Source organism: Diabrotica undecimpunctata, chromosome 1 (genome assembly GCF_040954645.1).
Source record: "Diabrotica undecimpunctata isolate CICGRU chromosome 1, icDiaUnde3, whole genome shotgun sequence".
Classification (NCBI taxonomy): Eukaryota; Metazoa; Arthropoda; class Insecta; order Coleoptera; family Chrysomelidae; genus Diabrotica; species Diabrotica undecimpunctata.
The window spans coordinates 23,899,710-23,925,172 of NC_092803.1; the positions used below are offsets into that span (position 1 = coordinate 23,899,710).

General features: G+C 31.8%; 2 protein-coding genes across 2 annotated transcripts in view; one reads left to right on the forward strand and one right to left on the reverse strand.

Moving 5' to 3' along the window:
* Positions 1 to 25,463, forward strand: part of Ance-3 (angiotensin-converting enzyme Ance-3) — a 245,584-nt gene that overhangs the window by 154,079 nt on the left and 66,042 nt on the right. The gene's annotated exons all lie outside the window — the stretch shown is intronic.
* On the reverse strand, positions 6,120 to 14,647 carry LOC140446492 (uncharacterized). Its single transcript, XM_072539048.1, has 2 exons — positions 14,500 to 14,647; positions 6,120 to 7,329 (listed from the first exon to the last, which is right to left on the reverse strand). The coding sequence occupies exons 1-2, from the start codon at positions 14,509 to 14,511 to the stop codon at positions 6,247 to 6,249; spliced, it is 1,095 nt and encodes a 364-aa protein (XP_072395149.1). The 5' UTR covers positions 14,512 to 14,647; the 3' UTR covers positions 6,120 to 6,246.

Here is a 25,463-nt window from a genome sequence, read left to right on the forward strand (position 1 = left end):
CAATTGTAATTGCAATTGCAATAACACAGTTGTTGTGCAACTTGCATAGTCGCACAAATACATATTTGCATCTGACTCAATATTTCTAATGCCTATTACTTTAAAATATCTGACTTTGCAGTTGAATTTCTACATCAACATGTGACAAATAACTGTCAGCTGAAACTCAATTTTTACAACTTTTGCAAATACAGAGTTTTGCATCTAGTGGAATCATTAAACCGATTCTAACGAAATCTAGCACATATTTCAGACATATTAAATTTCATATTAACATTTGACATATTAAAGCTCTTCATATTTTCACTTGAACGTGCATTCAAAACCTTTAAATGAAAGCAAAAGGTATACATATTGATGGAAAAAATACTTCACTTGAGTTACGCCCATGAGATAGTTCGAGTTCGAAGGAACTTGAAAAAATTAAGACCGTGATAGAAAATCAAGAAATCGGATGTATCAACATCGGGTTAAATATAAATTTCACCAAAACTAACTTCTTGACACTTTGTAACAATCTAAAAAACATTAAGGAATCTACTAAAAAGGTATCATAAAAGGTGAATACCGCCATCACGTGATTTTGCTCACTAAATCCCCTTATTTCCATTTCAACCTCATGAGGATGATTTTATTGATTTTCACTCTATGTATATTAGCTTTGATTTAATTTATTTTGTATGCGTTTTCTTATAGGCAACATTTGCAATGCTAATTTAGGACCTAGCTTCGAAAATATAGTGGAGATTTAAACTACCAATCGAATCGAGGATTCGATTCTAGGTGCAAGTTTTCCAAAAAAAAAAAACAAGAGGCGTTTGAATTTCATTGATTTTTTGGTTAAAACATGAAATTAAACCTTTTTCATTTCTAAATACTAATTTCCAAAAATACCTTTCAACCATCTTGTTTAAATCGTTTAAATTGTACTTTGCTATTCCACTATATTGTCGTTTTCTCAAAATATCATATCGTGTTGCCTTTACATTATTAATTTGCTAATAATATATTAATCAATATTCAAATAAATAATGAATCGGTAATTAAGAATTTTCATCTTTCCATTTAAGCTGTCACCTTTTATATAGGCAACCATGAGATCAGTTTTTAGGAATTTAAATTATTTTCTTTCATAATATTTATGTAATCAGGAGTAATATTATCGTTGTCAAAAATACCTCGATCCATTCTCTTTAAATTATTAATCTACTATTAATATATTATTCAGTATTCAAATAAATAGTATAATAAATTCAGTATAAATAAATACTGAAACTGAATACTTAAAAAATTGATTGTTCCAATTAAACAAATCGTCAACTTTTATATAGACAACCATGAGTGCAGTCACAGCCAAATTTAAATTTTCTTTCCTACTGTTTATGCAATCCTTCAAACTGTATAGAGAAGTATTACAAAGTGCAAATAGTCTACTAACTTCGGTTTAAAAAATACGGCTGCCTATCTATTAGGCATTAAACAGGTTTAAAACTTCAAGAAGTAAGTAAATCATTTTATTTGTTTTGGTTTACAAATTTTATTTAAAAAAATGTATTTTTTCTGGTTTCTGGGTTCATTTATAGGCCGTAGTCTGACGTTTGGGGTAGAAATTTTAAATTTGAGGGGTAGAATTATTGCGTATAAAGGTATGGGTTTGTCGTATCGCGAAATTGGCCGTCGCGGTAATTGTACGACAATGACGGTTATGCGTGTCTGTCGTGTGTGGACAAACGAAGGTAGAGGAACACAAAGAAGATCAACTGGTCAACCGAGGCGTACCACAAAGCGTCAAGATAGGCGCTTTAGATTACTGGCTCTGCGAGACCGTTTTGCTACTACGCCTCAAATTGCTGACCAATGGTTTGAAGTAGTAGGTAGACCTGTTAGTATGCGTAGACTATACCGTCATATTCAAGCCTTTAGACTGGTTTAATTCCGTCCACGACTAGTGGTTCCTTTGACTGCGGACAACTGTCATCAACGTTTGAATTGGTGCAGAGAATGGCAGCATTGGGTGGCAGAATAGCGTAATGTAGCATTCAGCGATGAATCAAGATTCTGTTTAGGAACGCATGATGGTCGTAGGATGGTAAGAACAGTATCGGGTTTGCTGTTGAGAGGCATGTACACAGAACAGTTGGAGTAATGGTTTGGGGGGCTATTGCCTATGGTAGCCCATCACTACCTGTGTTTATTCGAGGCAATATGATAGCTGCGCGTTGTGTTGATGACATCTTACAAACCACTTTACTGCCTTATCTCGACGGGCGTCGAGACGTCCTTTTTCAGCAAGACAACGCGCGTCCCCGTATTGCCCGTCAAACTATGGACTTTCTTCAAGAAGCTGGAGCTAATGTTTTGCCGTGCTCCGGATTTGAATCCTATCGAACATGTATGGGATATTATGGGAAGGAGACTTTGTACCATCTTCCACAGACTATGGCACAGTTAATACATGAAGTTCAAGTTTCTTGGAACGAGGTGCCACAGGCAGACATCGATCATCTCATTTTGTCAATGCCTAGACGTATACAGGAGTGTATTCAGCTACGGGGTCGCCAAAGACATTATTAATTTTTTTTGATTACTCTGTATTAAAAATTCTTGACAACGTTATCGTTTCCTTCTTGATGTAAATCTACCATGTTGCCAAAAAATTAAGTTCAAGAAATTATTCCTTCTGGGTGTAACACTTCCAATGTCACTGAGTATTTGTAGAAGTTGTTGCTGGTAAAAGCATAACAGCTGACAATATTATTCAGTATTAAGAAAACCAAATGAATTAAAAAGGCCAAAAGACGAAAGAAAAGAAAATGAAAAACGAGAAGAAAAAACAGAAAAAGAAAGGAAAAAACTTGAAAAAAAGCGACAGACGGATTTAAAAAAGAAATAAGAAGTTAAGAGACAAAAAAGGAAATAAGGAATTTTCGTTGTTGTTAAATGGAATAAACCTTAGTTCCCTGGGATAACTGTTAATGTGCCAGAAGAAGGTGCTTTTGTTGAATGCATGGAACCAACAAGTTTTGGAAGTGGACAAAAGAACAGAACTTTTAGTTTTACAAATGCAGTGCTATTAAGAAAAAAATCCAACCTCCAAAACTTTTAAAAAGAGGACTATTTTCCGTCAGCAATTTGTAAAAAACATGAATTGTTTGCTAAAGCTCCTTTTTTGTAGCTTTTCTTCATTTTTGTACCTTTTCTAAAAAACGGCATGTAAAACATATTTTTCTGTTATATAAATATACTGTTAATAATGAACCCTTATGTTTAGAACCAACAAGGGATTACATAATTTTTATTATTTTTTTTATTACAACGCAAGAGAGGAAATGTCTATTTATAGGAGGTAAATATATAACATAAAGATAGACAGAGGCAACAAAATTAGATTTATACATTCATATTACACATTCTATCCTAAATTTTTGTTTTAGTCCTTTTTAAATATCCCCAAAAAATTTGGTTAAGCATGATATTACGACGAGAGATATATAAAATAGAAGATTGACACTGAGAAAGAGGTATTTGTTCTTTTATCAGATTTTCCAATAGATACTTAATAGCAGCATCATTATATATGCATCCAAACATCCAATGATTGATATCGTCAGTGTTACCTACCATGACAATCGCAGAGTTCTGTTTCACTTAAATTATAGGCTTTCACAGTAGCATGATTAACAAGACATCTAACAAACATTGAATATACAATCTCTTCTATTGGCATGACTTCTTGCAGCCAAAGGCACAGTGGGTAAAAGAGGGCGAATTTTTATGTAAAGGTTGTTAGTTACTTCTGTTACAGAAAGCATTCCATTTAATTTTCCAGTTTTCTTTTAATTCTTGTTTACGCAGCGAGACTAAATCACTTCTATTGAGCCAACTAATTTCTAATCCTTTTGAAGCTGCTTCTTTAGCAAAATAATCTGCTTTGGTGTTACCCCAGATACCAGCATGTCCCTTTACCCAAATAAAAGAGACTAAATTATTTATTTGACGTAGCTTTAGTTCATTTTCTAAAATTTTGACGGTAATACTGTTTTTTGTATATATGCTTATTCGAAGTATCTATAGCAGACAACGCAGATTATGAATACGACAGGATTACTATTTGTTGATCATACATTTTTTTCTTAATAGTCCATTCCAGAGCTTATAGTTTATTTTTATGAACGAGAGAGTAATTAGCATAATTTTAACTGGTAGCTCCGACCACTCCATGGGCGTGCTCAAGATTAATTGAAAAATTACTTTGAATAATTGTAAAAAATAAATGAATTATTTCAGTGTTATGTGTATGTAAACAAAAGTGACCTCTTTTATCACACACTATATTAGAACTGACTGGCCTACATTAAAAAGGGTTTTAAAAAATTCACATTTTTTTTAATTTTTAAAAATTACAAAAGAGAAAGAGTTTTTAAAACCGTCTAAGGTATGTTAAATAGATGAATAAAAATATTAATATAAAACTTACAGCTACTTACAAATCCAAATCAGATTCAGAAGATGAACTTTCAGAACTAAGATTTATAATAACTGGCTCGATCATTTTATCAGTAATATTGTCCAGCTTCCAAATTTTTTCCTCTTCTTTAATAGTGTGATTTACTGCCTTTTCCCAGTTTTCAGGTTTTACATTATTTACGGCCTCCAAAAACAACAACATCATGAATTTTAAAAGTGGTATTTTTTCTTGAAACTTCACTCTTTATCTGTGCCCATACCAGTTCAATCGGGTTTAATTCACAATGATATGGTGGGGATCTAAGTACTGTCATTCCACGATTTTTGGCAATTTCATCAATTTCGTATTTTTTAAATTTTTCTTTATGAAGGGCACACAACGAATAAAGTTCCTTTCTTATAGATCCGGGATGGTACTTAATATTTTTTGAACTCAGCCAATTCTGCAAGTCTTTTTTTAACCACTTGGTTGTGGGCAGTCCTTCTATAAGTCTGGAGTGATAACTTGCATTATCCATTACTATTACACAGTTCTTAGGAAGAAGATCTATCATTTGTTCGAACCATTCTTGAAAGACATCAGCGTTCATGTCTTCATGGTAGTCACCGGTACGAGTTGATTCAAAAGTTAATAAACCACCTTCAACAAAACCGTCTGAACTGCCAATGTGTACTATTATCAGCCTGCGTCCCTTTCCTGATGGTGGGTTTAAACCAGTAGATAAGTTATTTACAAAAGCGTGCCTTTGACTTGTAACAGTTTCATCCTGCCAAAATTTATTTGGTGTATGACCCTCGTTGATCCATGTTTCATCAAGATAAAATATTTTTCTCTTTTGGTTTCTCATTTCCTTTATGGTTCTTAGAAAATGTCTTCTCCATATGACAATATCGCTTCTTTCTAATAAAATAGACTTTCTGGGATTCTTTTTCCAGCGGAAGCCTATTTCTTTTAAAAGTTTCCATAACGTACTTCGACTCATTTCTGGGTAATCCTTATCATCTCGAACTGAGACAAGAACTTTATCCAATGTTGGAAATTCTTGTCTAAAGAAGAATTCATGCACTTTCCGTCGAAGTCCTTCTTTAAAATGATATTCTATTTGAAATTTTGGTTTCCCTGGAGCATTACGTGGCATTTGAAAACTACCACATTTCTCTTCTTTAATAACTCTGTAAATCGTAGATTTCCCAACACAGATGTAGATTACATCTGTGTTGGGAAATCTACGATTTCCCAACACAGATGTAGATACACATTTCCCATGGGTGTAGATACAGCATGTAGATTAAATATAAAGTTATTTACATCTAAAATACGTCTCGGCATTTTTATCTTAAATACACCATCACACTGTTTAAAATTAGAGTCAGTAGTAAATGATTTCAAAGTGACAGTAGATCCTTTTTATCGGAATCATCAATAAAGCAATTTACTTTCGTACCTCTTATATTGCACAGTAAACTAATTGTTGTTGCGATAATCCAAAACAGTTATATATTCATGGAATAGACTGTAGTCATTTTTTCCTCGGTAATTGTGAATTCAAGTATACAGTTTTCCATTCTTCTTGATGATATTACTATAATCCGACACATTTTTATGTCTGCTGGTATTTTTAAAATCATGCTTTTCGTAATAATGCTCATAGTTTATAAAAAATATAACAGCTTTTATTGAGAAACAGGTAACATAAAAGGAAAAAATATAAATAGCTTTACAAGATTGATAGGTACTCTAAAAAGGTACACACACATAGTGCGAATTACTACAAAAACTTATTTGTGGCCATACTCGTATCCACCATCGTAGATATCGTCATAGCCAGCATGGCTATAGCCATGGTGAGTTTCTACTGGTACTGCGACTGGTACTTTTACTGGGTATGGTACTGGTCTCTCAACAGGTACTGCTACAGGTTTCTCAACAGCATAAGGTACGGGCCTGTCGATTGGGATTTTCACTGCGTATGGTACGGGTCTTTCGACGGCTACTGGTACTGGTCGTTCTACTGGGTATGGTGCTGGATAAGGTACTTTAACTGGTACTGGGTATGGTTTTTCTACTGGAACAGGGTATGGTCTGTCGACATGTACTTTGACTGGGTAGGGTACTGGTTTTTCAACTGGAACTGGGATGTTTTTAATAACATGCACTGGGTAGGGTTGTGGTACGTGCACAGGGTATGGTCTGTCGACTGGTACTTTAACTGGTACTGGTACTTGCTTAATAACTGGGTAAGGTTGAGGTACATGGACTGGTACTTTAACTGGGTATGGGACATGTTTTTCTACTGGATAGGGTTGAGGTACTGGTACTTTGACTGGTACTGGGATGTGTTTTTCAACTGGGTATGGCTGTGGAACGAGTACTTTAACTGGGTATGGTCTGTCGACTGGTACTTTAACGGGGACGTGGACAATTTTTTCAACGGGGTAGGGTTGAGGAACTGGTACTGGTACTTTAACATGTACTTTAACTGGGTAGGCTACTGGTTTCTCTACTGGGTATGGTTGTGGTACTAGTACCTTTACTGGGTAAGGTACGTGTTTGGTAACTGGGTAAGGGATGTGTCTCTCTACTGGATATGGTACTGGTACTCCTTTAACCAAAGTAATCGTCTTTTCAATTGAAGTAGAGTGTCCTAAGTCGATGTGGCCTAATCCTAGTGTGTAACCACCGTCAAGACCGTATCCACCTTGTCCTACGTGGTAACCATTATCAAAATCTCCACCATACCCGTATCCTAAGCTGAGTAGGCCACGTTTCTTCTGTTTCTTGTCGTCGGCTTCTGCGCTTTTCTTCTCCTTGGCCTCGGCGTTTATCGCCACTGCAACAAGGACTAAGAGCCACAGCGTTATCTACAAATAAACAAATATGTTAATGGATGGAAAAATTAATTACAGCATAAATATGTTTAGATATGTAGATACGTTAACACTGAGTTACAGTTGACAGTACTGTGATACTAGACCATTTCATGGATCATTAAAAGACTTTTGGTTGTGTTAAAAACCAGATAATAAAAATTGTAGTTTGATTAACAACAATCGAACTCATAATTGTACCTAATAGTTGGAAATTTCTGGTCTAAAAACTTATAGCTATAATATATACATATATATATATATATATATATATATATATATATATATATATATATATATATATATATATATATATAGCTTATATATATATATATATATATATATATATATATATATAACACGAGTTATAAATGGCAAATGGCACAGTACTATTATTTGACAGCCAGAAGAGTTTATAGTACCTAACAACAAAACTCATAAATATTTGAAGAGGTGGGAAAAATAAAATGTCAGAAAAGCGAAATATAATGAATCTAACACAGTTATATTTAGGAGAATTATGTTTTGTACGGAGAAAGAGCCTTGAACAAAAACATTGTGGTTCAAAAATCTGAAAACTCGATCGTTTTATACACAAATATTATTCATACTGCTGGGAAAATAGTTATAATATCCAATAATGAAGTGTACTTAAAGAGGGTATTAATAACAAACTGGCATATCGACGTTTTTTGTATTTTCCATTAAAATAAATCTAACTGATCAAAATAAATAATAATATACAATTCAGGAAGTTGAATGCGGGCCTTGTCTTCTAGCAATTCTATTACATGACTAAGTTTATTTTGATTGCAAATGTAAATATTATCTTTGCCTTATATAACACTTGTTATTGATGTTTGGGTTATAAAACCGGCATCTTATGGACTAAATAAAACAAAATAATCATAAAAATTTCACAAAAAAGCAATATTAGAAATTTGCCGAGCATATACAGTAAGGAATGTAAAATACAGTAAAATATTACTAAAAAGGAAATTTAGAAGAAGGAATCTAACTTGTAAGACTTGAAATAATAAAGATCAGTCAAAAGAATAAAATATGAAAAAAATCAGCTTAACAAATAAAACAAAAGAAAAACTACTAATGTGAAAATTATAAAGTGATATGTCTAGTCCAGATTATCTATAAAATAGAAAAATTGTACTAAAGTATAAACGCCATATGGACCAGTAGAAGAATAAATACCAGAGGCGAATTATTCTTGATTTGATTCCTTAAACTCTACTTTTCTTTATTAAAGAGGTGAAAACTATGTAAGGAGTAGAAAGGAAGTACTGGCAAAGATTTTCCACCAAATGGTTAACCTAGAATAAAAAAAAGCAAAGTACCACGAATACCTATGCAGCGACGATGTGAAGACTAAGACACTTTAAACAACTGAAAAAGCCAAACTCAGCAATGTGCAAAGACCTACGTGAATGGGAATAACTGGTGCCATGCGTACTAGCACACTACTCCAACAAGCAGCTATGGAGGCTTTACTAGGCCTACCTCCCTTGTATTTGATAATACAAGGAGAAGCAAGATTAAGAGTCTACATAATAAAACAATCACTGAAACTTTGCAATGAAGGAACATATGAGTATCACAAGGACTGTGACAAAGGACATTTTTAATGAGAAACCAGATCACATGGCAAATGTCTATTTTAGACAGGAATGTATGGAGAAACAAGGAGTACCACTACCAACAGGGTAATTACTACCAACCAGAACGAATCAAACAAACCGGCTGTGACTCTGAGAGTACCTAAATCTGTAGCTTTTGTACTGTAGAGGACTGATCATAGAGAGTGATGAGTGATATTGAGAGAGAATCTCAAAACTATAAGAAAAAATATTCATTGGTGGACCATGTACAAAAATAATAGAGGAACGGCTTCATTAGGGCAGAAATAAACCGAGCACAGTAACAGGAATGTTGACCAGGCATGCACCAGTAAGAGGCAAAACATGTATTATGCGATTACGAGGCGCTGGACCGCAAGAGACAAAAAATATATTAGCAACTAAGAACAGACCCTGGTATATTTAGGACATACCAAGCGAAAGACCTGTACAAACTTCTACAGGGAAACAAAAATTCTAGACTGAGTGTAGGAAATAACAATGGGCAGCAAACACAATGAGTTTTAGCTAGGATATCAAAAAATCAATTAAATTAGCAGATCTAGTAATAGCAGTGGTCACCAGAGGAACTAATGACAAAGTTGCTGAAGCCAAAAAAGAAAGGTAAAGATAAACCGGTGCAAAATAGAAAACACTGGATTGATTTAGGGGAGACCTATGTCCAAAGTTGGATTACTTAAGGCTAAAGAAGAAGAAGAAAGATAGACCAGAAAATATGTGTGGATAAGTATAAACAGCGTACAGAGAGAAAGAAACAAGTTGTCTAATAGATTTTTTTGAATAAAATTATAGATGTAAGATAAATGCCAAATAAATAAAGAGGTATGTATCTGTCTACAAAAGCAAATAGTTCAGTAATAAAAGTAAAAGAAGGACACAAGTGGAGTGTTCTGTAATAGAAAGGTTCCAATTTAACTCAAAGGCAAATTTAAAAAAATATATCATAAGACAAGCGATCTTGTATGGCATTTAATATTGGGCAGTTAAAAATAAAGAAGAACAAGGAACGATAGCGCTGGAAATGAGAGTACCTACGTAGATAAAATGAATTGACAAGCAAAGTAAAATTAAGAATACTTATATTAGGGTAGCTCTAAATATAGTACCGATTAATGCCAAAACACCACGTCCAGCGTTGAAATAAAAATCATCAAGTATCGCTGGTAAGTTCGTGGAAGGACTAGGACACAGGTGCTAAAATACTTGATGAGAGATGCATAAGCAAGATATACGTGTGATAAGAGACATTATTATTTGTATGATAATAGGGATAAAGACGAATAGAATTGCGACCTGTTGATCTTTTTGAACAACGACATTTTCATTAAAAAAAAAAGCTATGAGCCATTCACCGGTCTACGGAGGGCACGTAAAGCCGTCGGTCCTATGTGTCGATGTACACTAGCTACTTGATCAAAGGTTAAATATGCAATTGGCGTCGGAACCTGTCCAAAAGTATTTCCCCCGAAAAATGTCCTACGATAATATTATTATCAGAGACTAAATTTGAAGTGGCGCGGTTTATTCTAACCAGATATATATATATATATATATATATATATATATATATATATATATATATATATATATATATATATATATATATATATATATATAATATATATATATATATATATATATATATATATATATATATATATATATTAATATATATATATATATATATATAATATATATATATATATATATATATATATATATATATAATATAAACACAATATATGTGGCCAGAATAAACACATCGACAAATGTCTCTAAAAAATTACTAGTCATCCATCTAATGTATTTACTAATATCCTTTTGATTGCATTTTTTGCCACGATACGCACAGAACCGCTTTCATAACACCTTATTAGTACTCACACGCGGCAAATGGGTCAGATTCTATAATAATACCTAATAATTAAATCATTACTTGTGAGAGCTTGCATAAAATTACATAAGGTATGTTTGAATGTGTCATTTGTTACATTTTTTCTTCAAATTTTGTGGTACAAGGTCGACTATGTTGGCTTTCAATACAATTATAAATGGAAAGCGGTTAATATGGTACTATTTTTATGGTTAATTGAAGTTTGGAGTGAAGAATTTGATGGTTAATGATGGTGTTCATCATGATTGTTACTTTTTGAGTGTATTACATCGAAAAAATTTAAATTCGTACTAAAGGTGAGACGGAAACTCCTAAGGTATATTTATATGGTTGTGAAACTATCTTCTTGTTGCGTGTATTACGCTGAATATTTTATATTGTTTGAGAATAAACTATAATGATTTTAATTAATATTAGATGTTTGTAAGGTAGATTAGATCCTTTGAAAACGATTTTTGGATTTATTCCAAAAAATATAAAATATTCAACGCAAGTTTGTGTCACAAATGAATGGCAATATTGGAAACCAAAAGAATAGCACAGTAAGCGGTACTTTAGACTAGCGTATTTTCCGTATTTTTAAAATTTAAATATCATTTTTTAAATTGAATAAAGTAATTTTGATATTTATTTATTATTTATATATCAAACAAATTATATTATATTAAAATAATACAATAAATTATTATGTTTGCTCCTAACGCCACCTGCTAATATATTAATAAAGCACACATTGTTTACTTCTGACACACCTATCAAATTCAGACCAAATATTAAATTATTAATAAAATATAAATAAATATCATTTGATAGTAAATTTAATTATTATGTAAATTAAATACGATATTTAAAATAGTAATTGTATTTATATGAAATTATTTAAAACGATTAGTGTCATACAAATTTAAGCAGATGACCGTTAATTAAATGAATTAAATTTATGACTTTTAAATTTTGACAATCGAATCGAATCTTTTGTTGACCTTTAATTTTTATTTCTCATTTAATGTCTGTATTTTGTTTGTCTGCTTTCGAGCAGTTTTTAATTAAACCTGCTTAGAATAAATAATATATGATGACTAGAAACGAATTGATCGAGAGTAATAAATTGATGTAAAGAACCTCTATTTCGTGACGCTACCCCTGACGTCTTCTCGTGGCGATAGATCCGTGACGCTCGCCTCGAAAAAAGTAATACAAAGCCAGGATAGAAGCTTCGCTTCAAAAATCAAAATCTTTTTTACTAACCATCAAATTAAAGGAAAGTAATGGTCGAAATTAAAATAAAAGAAAACAATAACTTTAGTGCAGCCTGTAGGGCTTGATATTATGTATAAAGTTTTGGTAACAAATTTGGAAATATACATACAGATATTCTTACAAAAATCAAGTCATTCGCTCATTCATCTGAACATTCCAATTTTTGCACTGTTTTGTTACAACATTTTGTATATTGGGCTACACAAAGTCCTATATTATATTGGCTGTTGGCTTTACTAATTTTACTTTCATTGAAATATTTCATTTATACAACATATCACCCAATCCTTTCATTTCATCTATTGTACTAAAAATTTAAATTTATTGAAATGGATAATGAAAGAATTTAAGGGAATTTCCATGAAAGGTCGAAAGAAATAAAAATTAAATAATTATTGAAGTATACTTAGAAGAAAAAATTATGGGAATTTTAGTAACTTGGAGAAATTCAGAACTAAGGGAACAGCAAAGAGAAAGAGAAACAAATTAGAAACTTAAGAAAGAAAGAAATGCTGAAAAGAGTGGAATAGTAAGCAGTACTGTAGACTAGCGGGGAGCTTTTAAACAAATTCAATAAATTATTATGTTTAATAACCTGTTAACGTATTAACAAAGCATATTTTTGACCAAAGAATAATAATAAAATATAAATAAATATCATTTGATAGTAAATTTAGTTAATATATAAACTAAATAATGTGTTTAAAAACAATAATTGTATTTATATAAAATTATTATAAAACCAGTATTATTATAAAAATTTAGACGATAAGAAATAGATGATTCAATGTTGTTATTAATCGGATGAAATTTATGACTTTTATTAAATTTTGACAATCGTTACGAATCGAATCTCTAGTGACAGATATTTTATTAATTTTTACTTCTCATTTAATGCCTATATTTTCTTAGTTATTTTTCATGCAGAGTTTAATTTAAACCTGTTTAAAATAAATATATGATGACTAAAAACGAATTGATCGAGAGTAGTGAATAGATGTCAAGCACAGCTATTGTATGACCCTACCCGTGACGACGCCATCTTGTGGTGCTAGTTCCGTGACGCTCGGCTCATCATTTTACTGTAGAGAAAAAAGTAATACAACGAAGATATAGAAGCTTCGCTCCAAAATTGTAATATATAACGCCACATAAAACTTGCAACACGTGATAAAAAAAATGTTTGCATAAATATCACAGCCAGCTAATACATGTCCCTAATATAAACGAAATCTGCATATATTGTATATAAATTGCAAGACAAAAATATATCAGTCATATTTTCTTGTAATCAAAAATAATTGCCTGATTATATACCACACATTTGTTAAAATGTGTCTTCCGAAACCAAAAAATAGAACTAATGAAAAATTTTCCGTATTACAAAAGATTATATATAGCCTACTCATGTACCCGATTTAGTTCCTCTAGATTGTCCGCCATTTTCAATAATAGTCAAGAAATTATATAATGAAGAAGCTGTAATGAGTAATAACTACCTATTAACTATTATATTATTGTTAGTGTCAAGAACTGGAACAGTTAAAACGAAGATATAATTAAGAAATGAAAGCAATATTTACATGAAGCGTAGAGTAATAAGTGTTATACGAAAGCTTTAAAAACGAACAAGTAGATCTTCCTAGAAATATTTCAGCTTAACCTGCTCAGCCTTCTAGTTTACCAAATTTAGTTCCATCAGATAATAATTAATTTAAGCAATAGACAAAATATTATATATTAAAGGTTTGATTCAATCTGTAAAGTAATTTATCACAGAAAGATTAATTATTACAATATTGTTGACACCAATAAATTAAAAAAATAAATAAAATGGTTATATTGGCTGGTTAAAACTTTTGATGGAAATACCAAATTATCCGGGTTACCTAATTTTTAGATTAGACTTTTACGAATTATTGTGAATATAAAGAAATATTGATAAAGAGCAAATAAAAATTTTCTGAAAAAGATGCAAATCAGAAATTAAATAAAAAACAAATTTAATGAACCCCCAATTAATATTATTAATTCAATATTTTTTCAAACAATTTTTAAATTTAAATTTAGTTTCCCTTGTAATTTTGCAAGTTTTTGAAAAAAAAAAATTAAACGAGATCACAACATACTGACAAAAACTACAAAAATATTGTATAAATGTTTTTTTAAATCAGTATTTAACTTATATATTTGCCCCCTTTTAATTTAGATAAAAATATTTTTAATCTATTTTTATATTAAGCAAACTAGGACACCGATATACCCGACTTTTATTTCTAAATCACAAACTATCACAGAAACAATCCTCAAAGCGTCACTAAAACCACCACAAAATCACCAAAATCTTCACTGACTCACCAAAGGTTTCATTCTTAATATCCGGAAGTGATTTTCGTGCAAAAAGCAAAGCACTGGATCACATTCGCGTTTGTTCTATGATATTTATACCAACGTACCTGATTCCACTTCTTGAAGAGGTTGCTCCCCCTTCGCACTGTCACTGGTACCACTTGTAATAGGTACTTGCAGTAAGCTTTGTAGGTACGGATTTTTTCGGCTACGTGATTTAACTGTAACAGAAGGTTCTGATGCGGAGGATGGATGTTAAAGATGGTAATGACAGTATGTAAGTGGTACTATGCGGTTCGTTAATTGCGATTGTGTTTGTGCATGAATAATCATGGCGTTTAGTAATGGTTAGTTAATAAAAATGTAGATAATTTTATTATAGTCTAATGATCCATCAAAATAACGTTTTTATAAATCATTTGGCTATTTTTTTGAGGGTTATTTTGGCATTTATAAACTATTTACTATCTAAATATATATTTAATTTATTGTCTATTTTGACATTTCTCAAGAGATCTAACATTTAAAATTATCGTTCTTATTATTTTTTAGAATACTGTCGTCTTCTATATATCTAAATGTTCTTTTGTCCTATAACTTATTCTTTTTTTTTTGTGATTATTTATTATTTTTATTGCGGTTTTAAATATTATGTGATTATATAGAATAAAGCCACATAACTGTCATCCCTCTAAGGGAAAAATTCACTACCTAATCCCAGATACATAGGATCAAAAAAATTGAACTCGAGGAGGACCCTTTCCATTTTATCAAGCACTAGATGACCTGTTATATTAAAACATCTTCAATAAATGTTCTGATGCATCTGGACGTCGTAAACAGTACCGCGTTTGCATGGTGTTATAAAGATGTTCACCTATACCTATCTATGTGATATTCGCTAGGATATCTAGGGCGGATCTTTCAAATGAAACTAGTAATTGAGAGAATTAGAGGTAATTTTTGGAAACTTTCTATCCTTTATTGACTCCTTATTTGTATTTTATGATATCTATAATCAGTGATTTTTCAATTCTATTTAACGCGCAGATTATTGTTAAATATCTCCAGATCAAAAAGCGTAGATGGTGTACTTAGTTATTTGGTAGCGTGAGGTCTGATCTACTATGTTGCACTGGTTAGCTATGAACACAGTACGGTACCAAAATGTTTTGTAGTTGTCATTTTCAAGCATTGCATCACAACCATATTTATATACGGAAGATTATCGGTTCAGAGAAGTCCTACCTGTTTGATAAGCTCTTAATGGAGTATATTTTATACTGAGCATGAAGTTACTTAAAATTACATAGGACAGAAGCCTAATACCAGGTTATTAATATCCATATTTAAGCCAAAAGGCTCCCAAAAGCTCCCTATAAGTTTCAAATTCACTAATCCCAGATACTTGCGGTGTCCAAAGAATGAAGCTCTGGTAGGGTTCTTTCCGCGTTATCGAGTCCTAGTTGACCTGGAATGCCGAAGTTACCCCCAAAAATGTTCTTACGTAATATTGGTATTATTATTGTCATTTTGTAAGACAAATAAGACAAATAATGGACAAATAAAACAAAAACCCTTAACATAGCGAAGATAACATTGGATTGGCCGCCAGCTGAGCGAAAAATACTAGAAAGATCGAAAAAAAAACATAGCTTAATGGAGTCCAGAAGGTAATGTCAGAGAAAGATCTACGACCATATATATATATATATATATATATATATATATATATATATATATATATATGTGTGTGTGGTCTATGCATGATCTTCCTGCCCTGAAGCCTGCCTAATCCTCCCCAGTTTTGCCTTTTATCGCTTGCTCTATCTTTTCTCGCAGTATCTTCCCATATAATGTTCCTGTTGATGATATTACGCTTATTCCTCTGTAGTTTTCTCATCGTTTTTTATCTTATTTCTTAAATATAGATGTCATATATGCCTCCGTCCATTCCTTTGAGGGCTGTTCTCCATTTATGGCTTTCTGAAATATCCATTGTATCATCCGGTGTAATTTTTTTTGATCCGTATTTTATAAGCTCAGGTGAGATGCCTCCAGGTCCCGGTGCTTTCTTATTTTTGATTGCTTTTATGGCCGATCTAATTTCCCTATCTGTTATCTCTATTCCTTGTTGTGGGGATCTGCTTCGTCTTCGCCTGTTTTCTTTTCCAATGAATTGTGGTCTTTGTTCTGTTAACAGTTCCTTGAAATAGTCCTTCCATTCTTTGTCCTGTATATTTCCCAATTTAATTTTTGCTTCTGAGTTGTGTGTCAATCCTCTCAGTACTTTCCATGACTCCGAAGGTCTTGTACCTCCTATGTATGTTTCAATATTTAAGCAGGTTCTTTCCCATTCTTCAGTATTTTGTTCTGTTATTTGTTTTTTTACTTCTCTATCTTTTTCTCTATATTCTTTATAAATTTCTTCGTTGTTTGTAATCAGCCATTTTCTGTATAGTTGCTTTTTTTCTTTAATTATTCTTTTTTTTTGGTTCATTTATTTCATAATAGTGCTGTTTATTTATTATATGTTCTTTTTCTCCAAGGGCTTCGAATGCTGCTTGTTTTATACTCGCCTTTATATGCTCGTATATTTCTTCGATGTTGCCGTATCTAAATTCTATTAATTTTTGGTCTAGACGTTGTTGGTATAGTTCTCTTATTGATTGTTCTTGGAGTAGTTCTATATTGTATTGTTTTTCTCTTATAGTGTTCAACGGTTCTTCTGTAGAGGGGGTCTTGTTATGTTTCCAATTAATGCCTATTTTTGCTGTCAGTAGTTTATGGTCATTCCACATTCTGCTCCTCTTTTGACTCGCACATCTTTGATCCTTATTGTGGTATCTTGTTTGATTATTATGTAGTCTATTATCGATTTCAGCTATCGTGTTTCTTGCGTCCATGTATATTTATGAGTATTTTTATGTCTGAATAATCCGTTGGTGATTTTTAGGTTGTTTAGTTCGCATAATTCAATTAGATGTTCTCCGTTATCGTTTTGTTCATCCTCTCCAAATCACCCCACTACTTTATCGTTTTCTTTCCTTCCGGTTCTGCTGTTAAGGTCTCCTGTTATAATTATCTCCACGTTCTTCTTAATTAGCTCTATTTGATGTTGAAGTTGTTCCGTGAAATGTTCTTTTTCTACTCTCGGGGAATCGTCTGTTGGTGCATATACTCCGAGTATCACTGTCTCTTTACCGTATATGTCTATATGCATTTTATTTATTCTCTCGTTGATTGGTTCCCATGTTCTAACCCTGTTCTTCCATTTATTTTTGATTAGTATTCCCACTTCTGCCTTTGCTCTACATTCTTTATTAACTCCGCTCCAGCAGTGGATATGGTCTTCTATTGTTTCCGTTCCATTCTCCGGGTCAGCTCTTGTACTGTGTACTGTACTGCCTTAGATAAGTTCACAAAAGTTCAATAAGCTCCTCTTTCGAGTGTGTGAAGTAAAAGAAATCTATGAGTAATGTGATAAATCCGGTCAAAATGTCTATGTCTAACGACTGCTTTCTTCTTCAGTGTCTTATCCGGTCCGGATGTTGGCGATCATCAAGGCTATTATTGTTTTGTGGACTGCTCTGCGAAACAGCTCCGCGGAGGTCATCCCAAACCATTGTCGGAGGTTTTTTAACCGCGAGATACGACGGCGTCGCGGTCCTCTCCTGCCAAATACTTTACCCTGCATAACGAGTTGAAGAATTCGATACTTTTCGTTCGAATTTGTTGCGCATCACTAGCTACTCAAGCTCAACGTTGGTGACATGGTCCACATACAATATTTTTAGTATCCTGCTGTAGATCCACATTTCGAAAAATTCAATCCACTTTTCAGTAGCTTGCGTCAGTGTCCAGGCTTCAACTCCATATATTAACACTGGAAGAATGTAGCACCTCACTATCCACACCTTGGCTCCCAAACTGAGATCACTGCAGCACAGCAAGGATTCCAACTTGATAAATGTAGATCGTGCCATTTCAATTCTGGATCTAATCTCTTGAGTCCCATTGTCAGTTTAGGGTAGTTGTGCAGTAGTGCCCCGGGATCTAAATTTGCATTTCTGACAACCATAAATTTAGTTTTGTTATTAAGGTATAGTCCGTATTTTACGCTTACAGTTCTCACTCGGTCTGGTAAGGCTTGTAGATCATTTAGGCTGGTTGTTAGTGACACAGTATCATCGACTGCTTTGAAAACACAATTGCACTTTGATCTTGTAAAAACACTTTCACGTTAATTGTCAATTAGAATTGGAGCATCCTATTTTATTTTAATTTGTGTTATTGAATTGAATTGAATTGAATTAATTTAATTTATAATATTTTAATTATATTTGATTTTATTTTATATTTTTATTATTTCATTCTATTTTATTTCATTAAATTTCATTTTATTCTATTTTATTCCATTTTACTACATTTTATTCAATTTTATTTTATTTGATTCTATTTTATGTAATTTTATTCCATTTTATGTCATGTTATTCTATTTTATGTCGTTTTATTTTGTTTTATTTAATTGTTTTCCATTTTATTTTATTTTATTTTTATTTTATTTTATTTTATTTTATTTCATTTTATGCATTTTATTGTACTTTATTATATTTTATTTTATTCTATTTTGTTTTAGTTTATTTTGTATTTTTTAATTGAATTGAACATTTGAACAATTGAAACATTTCAAAACACTGACGTACACTTAGATTTACAATACTTACAGAAATTAAAAGATTATACACATAAATATAGAAATTAGAATTAAAAAATTAGAATAAAATTAGAAATAAATACAGAATATTAAAATAACATTATTGCTGATATATCTGCACATATGTGTATCTATCTGTACATTTTAATATTCAATTTTATTTATGTGTATAATCTTTTAATTTCTGTAAGTATTGTAAATCTAAGTGTACGTCAGTGTTTTAAAATGTTTGTTTTTTACAGTTACTCCCGATGAAGCTATTAAATAAATGGCGAAATATTGAGCTTTAGAAAAAACAAAGATTTTTATTTAATATAGACCACATACCCGATTTCCAACATACTTATAAATTGTTTTTTTTTGTCGAAATAATCACGTTAAATATATATATAGATATATATATATATATATATATATATATATATATATATATATATATATATATATATATATATATATATATATATATATATATATTATGCCATTTTATTCTATTTTTGATAACTCACGCATAGTAAAATTATGATTTCTAGTGACACTTGAAAGCGAGGTCTGCAAAAACCTACATTTATATACTTAGCCATCCAAATGTGGCCATTTTAACATAAATATCGCCTGGTCTATAATAATATCTTTTTAATTAATAATGTTAAAACTTGTTTAAAGCCTCATTTAGTCCTTACATGCCTATTATATTTTAAATAACTTACATTCTGATAATTACACACATATTTAAATACGTTCAACTGAGAACTATAATTACCAATCTATTATTGAGTTTTTAATATGTATATACTGTTGAATTTTATTGATTAAAGTTCATTGAGAAAATGTCAATGAGAATATTGATATTAAAGTGATACGTGAAGTCCTTGAAATGGGAAAGGGATCTATCCTTGGATTTAATCTTTCTAGTTGGACACATGCTTACCATAGTTTCAGTTCGATACAAATTTCATTCATTTTGTTGCAGAATGTTAATTAAGATTGTCACTTAATCTCAATTTTTGTCTTCTTCTTTTGTATTTCCGTGGTCGCCAATATATTTTTCTTCCATTGTGTTAAATCATATCGCCTAAAAATTTTCATTTAAATCTCATTGCTTTCTCCATAATGTGTCTCACTTTTGTCACTCTGATTGATTTGTTCTTTTTTGACATTTAAGTTTTATATGCAGCATTTGCAGATGGTCAGACTTTTTTATGTTTTAATTATCGTAAAATTTGCTTTATCTTAATTTAATGGAGACCAAAGGACCTCCGTTTGGCATTTGTGGTGAGGACTATGTTAGTTTGGTAAAATCGGGATAAGCCTTGGAGTCTTGGATACATTAGTTAAAATAATGAAACTGGTGGACGAGAAAAAAGGTATATAATATATTCATACTACTAGTTTGTACCTACGCTTTGTGACCAAAGCGCTTACAGGGTATCAGGGATATCGTGGAAGCAATAAAAAAATGAAATGGCGCTGCTCCGGTTACATAGCCAAATATGAAGATACCAAGTGAACATGGAGAATCCTACAATGGAGAGCAAAGAGGACGATAAGACAAGACCTTAAAATAGATGGTTAGATTATATAACAACAGTGGCAGACAAACTGTGGATTAGACTGGCACGGAAAGAGGAAAGGGGGAAGATCAAAATAAGTTTAATAATTTGTTTTATAATGAGAGCAATGTCTTTAGTAGACCTACCTTTTCAAATATCGGTTGTTCTGCTCCTACGATGGGTTTCTTTAATTCTTTTTAATATATTATTAATGATTCTGGACTATATTTTATAGATTGCATCGAACAGACTGGTTCATCTCAACTTTCTGCAATTATTGTAGTCTCCTTTTTTACAGAGTGATATATTACTCATCAAGACTAGGAATGACTTTCGAAATTTTGCCCATCTGCAGCTGACAGAGAAAGTATTCGAAGAGAAAGAGATGGATGAACGCCGGCATTCGACTACCTTATTTTTAAAAGTAGTTTACAGGTCGAGATTATTTCTCATACTAAGATAATTTTCAATAATTTTGCTGCGCATCAAGTGGGCGTGCTGATTGTAGGATTTACAAAATTATTTCTAGTTCTGACAAGTTTGTTACTTATGCCATTTGCCACCTTTTAGATATTTTGGATTCCAACCAAATAGAAGTTCCATTTTTTATTCTTAGATCTTGGAATCAAATTCATGGAATGAAATTCAATTACCTAGGAGTAGAGATCACTAGTGACAGGGATATAAGAACAGAGACCACAAGGCAAGCATCAAAAACGGCAAGAGTAAGTGGTTGCCTTCAAGAAACCATATGGAGAAACAAATGTCTGACCACGGAAAGCAAAATGAAAGTATACAAGACAACAGTAAGACCAATCCTAACATATGCAGCGGAGACAAGGACCGATACAAAAAAGACGAAACAACAAATCAACAATATCGAAATGAAAGCATTTAGATCAATAGCGGGCATATCATTAAGAGACAGACAAATCAACAGAAGTATACGCGAACAATGCAAAATTCAAAATATTAAAAGGTGGATAAAAACAAGAAAAAAAACTGGAACTAACATGTAAACCGAATGGGACCAGATAGATTAGCGAACATCTGTAAAAACAATAAGCCGTATAGCAGAAGACCCGTTGGAAGGTCGCCAAAAAGGTGGAAAGATAATGTACAGTCAACAACGACTGAAACAGAATAAGAGGCACACAAACAGGAGTAATCCTAGTTTATTAGAATATTATTATGTGGTCAACTCCATTTATGAAGTTTGTTCTTCTAAGTTATCTTCCATGGAATTACTAGGTTAGATTTTTATAGTGTTTCATCCATTGTTGTTCATTTTTCTTCGTATGTTCATTATCCATTGCAGACGTTGCTTATTAACATGACAATTGGTTCTTGTTGGTGGCTTGTCTAAATAGTGTGATAGATGTTAGACCAAACTACTACGAGTTGCTAAAGGGGGTATTTATTATGTCTAATAACATGACCGAAGTATTCTAATTTTTTTTTTGTTCTCTGTAAATGCAATTTCCTCAGTTTACCCCATTTTTTCCAGTACTTCACTGAGATCAATGTGTAAAATAAATGTCTTTCAATTATTGCCGTAATATAAACTTTAAAATTTAAAGAGGACTTAAGAAATTTGTAAAACAATGGATTGAATATCCCAGTTGGCCTGTTTTTTTTATTTTATATCATGGATCGAATCTTAAGTTAGTATTACGTATCCCCTCGTATTTTATACTCATTCAGTACAGTTAGTTACCAAGAAAACATAATTATTTATGATTTAACTCTACTTGCCAAGCATCGACTTAGGGGTGTCTGGTTACAAAATCATTTCTCGTTATTAGTAAAAAGTATCACAAATTAAAAATTGTCGACTACCTTGAAGTATTTTTTAATTGATAATTATAGAAGGTGTTTCTTACTTGCAAACATACCAAGAGTTTTTTTTTAATTTGTATATAATTTACCGTTATATTAGACAACGCCTTGTTTTTATTATTCATAGATTTGTGATTACGTACAAGGGTTTCCAGGATACAAATAAAATAACTAATAAGTAAACAAAGAAAACATTCATATCAAACCAATATTTATTTACTAATTATATTGAATACAAAAATTAATGGCAGATACCAGGACCGGACTGTCCGCAGGCTCACCGGCCCGTAAGCAGGGTGCTCCTTTGTTAGCATCTATCCATCAAAAAATTAGGCTGAAAAATTGTTGAACCTTTATTTAAAGATGATGCAGCTACCGTTCCCCTAAATTTTTTGTAGCGAAGCTTCTGTACTAGCGTTGTATTACTTTTTTTCTTTACAGTAAAATTTTGAGGCGAGCGTCATGGAACTAGCGCCACAAAATGGCGTCGTCACGGGTAGCATCATAGAAAAGCGGTTCTTGACATCGATTCACTACTCTCACTCGTTTTAAAATGAGTTCATATAAATACAATTATTATTTTTAAATATATTATTTAGTTTATATGATAATTAAATTTACTATCAAATGATATTTATTTATATTTTGTTATTAATATTTGGTCTGAATTTGACAGGTTTGTCATAAGTAAACAACATATGCTTGATTAATATGTTAACAGGTGGAGCTAGGAGCAAACATAATAATTTAATAAATTTGTTTAAGATATAGAAAATAAATTACTTTATTTTCTATATCTTAAATATATTCTTATATTATATTATATATTATATATATTTAATAATATATCTTTTCTGTATTACTTAAATAGAATTATTTTATTTAATTTTAAATTTATTATTTAAATTTTTGAAAATACAGAAAATATAGCATGAAGTTCCGCGCCAGTCTACAGTACCGCCTACTGTTCCACTTTTTTTTTAAATTGGTCCCAATTTCGCCATTTGTTAGGTCTTTTTGAAAATTGCAAGTCGTATTAGACAGCGTCTTCTTCTTTTGTTTTCTATTCGTTTCGAATATTGGCGATCACTCGGGCTATAATTATTTTATTAACTGATGCTTTAAATAGATTAGTTGTTGTTGTGGAAAACCATTTCCTCAGGTGTTTTAACCATGATATTCTTCTTCTGAATTTTGTTTCCTCTTCGAATAGAATGCTATTATTACAAATACAGGGTAAGCCAGTGAACATTAATGTAGTACAAGTGTATGCTCCAACTGCAGATAAATCAGAAGCTGAAATAGAACATTTTTATGAAAAACTCAAACAACTTCTACAATACACAAGAAAGGAAGAAATTACTATAATAATGGGTGATCTAAATGCAAAGGTAGGAAAAGGCCGAGTCGACAATATAATAGGTGATTATGGTGTAGGAATAATTAATGCTAGAGGCGACATATTGGCTCAATTTTGTCAAGAAGAAAACCTGGCGATTATGAACACATAGTTTCAATTACCACCTCGTAGACTGTATACCTGGAGGTCACCACAGGATAATGAACAAATTGCATTAGAAATCAGATCGACTTTATTCTAACCAATCTAAGATTTAGAAATTCCATTGTAATCGTTAAGACTTTTCCTGAAGCAGATGTCCCCTCAGACCATAACCTCCTTGTCTCAAAAATGAAACTCAGAGTAAAAAAGATAATAAACTCCAAAAGTTCCTAGGTGAATACTCAGTTACTCAAGATAAATGAAATCCGTGCTGAGGCTTCAACTCGTATCAATCAAGAAATGAAGAAATTAACATCAGAAATGAAAAACACTGAGAATGTGAACATTATGTGCAGCAAAATCAAAGATTCTGTTATAAAAACACAGAAACAGATGGAAACATGCATCGAAGTGGAAGAATTGCAGAAAAACATGATCACTATAATTTACATAAAAAAGTAAAAGAATTATCTGGAAAATCACGAACAAATACATCTAACCGATTAATTGACAAAAACAATAAATCTATTAATAACCCAATTGAAATAAAACAAGTATGGACTAAATATATTGAAGATCTTTTCATGGACACAAGTACGAAACCAACACAAATTGATAACGAGGAAGCTCCAATAATATTAAAATCTGAAGTCCAACATGCTATAAACGACTCAAAATCTGGCAGAGCCTCTGGGCCATATTAAGTTCATATCGAGCTGATTAAACTTATAGACGAAGACAATTTAAGTGCAATAACTATCCTCTATAACAACATATACAAATCTGGTGAGATACCTACAGAATGGCTGCTATCGACCTTTGTTCCGCTACCAAAAAACAAGAACCCCAAACACTGTAATGACTATACATTAATCAGCTTAATGTCACACTTATTAAAAACATTTTTAAAGATTATACATGCAAGAATATTCAGAAAGTGTGAAGCGGATATGAGTAATAGACAGTTTGGCTTTCGTAACTGCTTCGGAAGAGTGAAAATTCTGTATAGTTTCACAACTCTTGCCCAAAAATGTCGAGACCAACAAAAAGATCTTTTCGTTGCGTTTATAGACTATGAGAAAGCCTTCGACAAAGTTAAACATAACATTCTCATGAAATGTCTGAAGAGAAAACGACTCGTCAAAAATGACATTAATATAGTGAGAAATCTCTATTGGAACCAACAGGCTGTGGTAACATTAGATGGAAATAGCACGGATGCGCAACAGATAAGTAGATGAGTCAGACACGGCTGTGTACTTTCACCATTACTATTTAATATATATTTCGAAGAGTTATTTACGCAAGCACTTGAAAACTGTACAGAAGGGATCAAGATAAATGGTGAAAATATAAATAACAT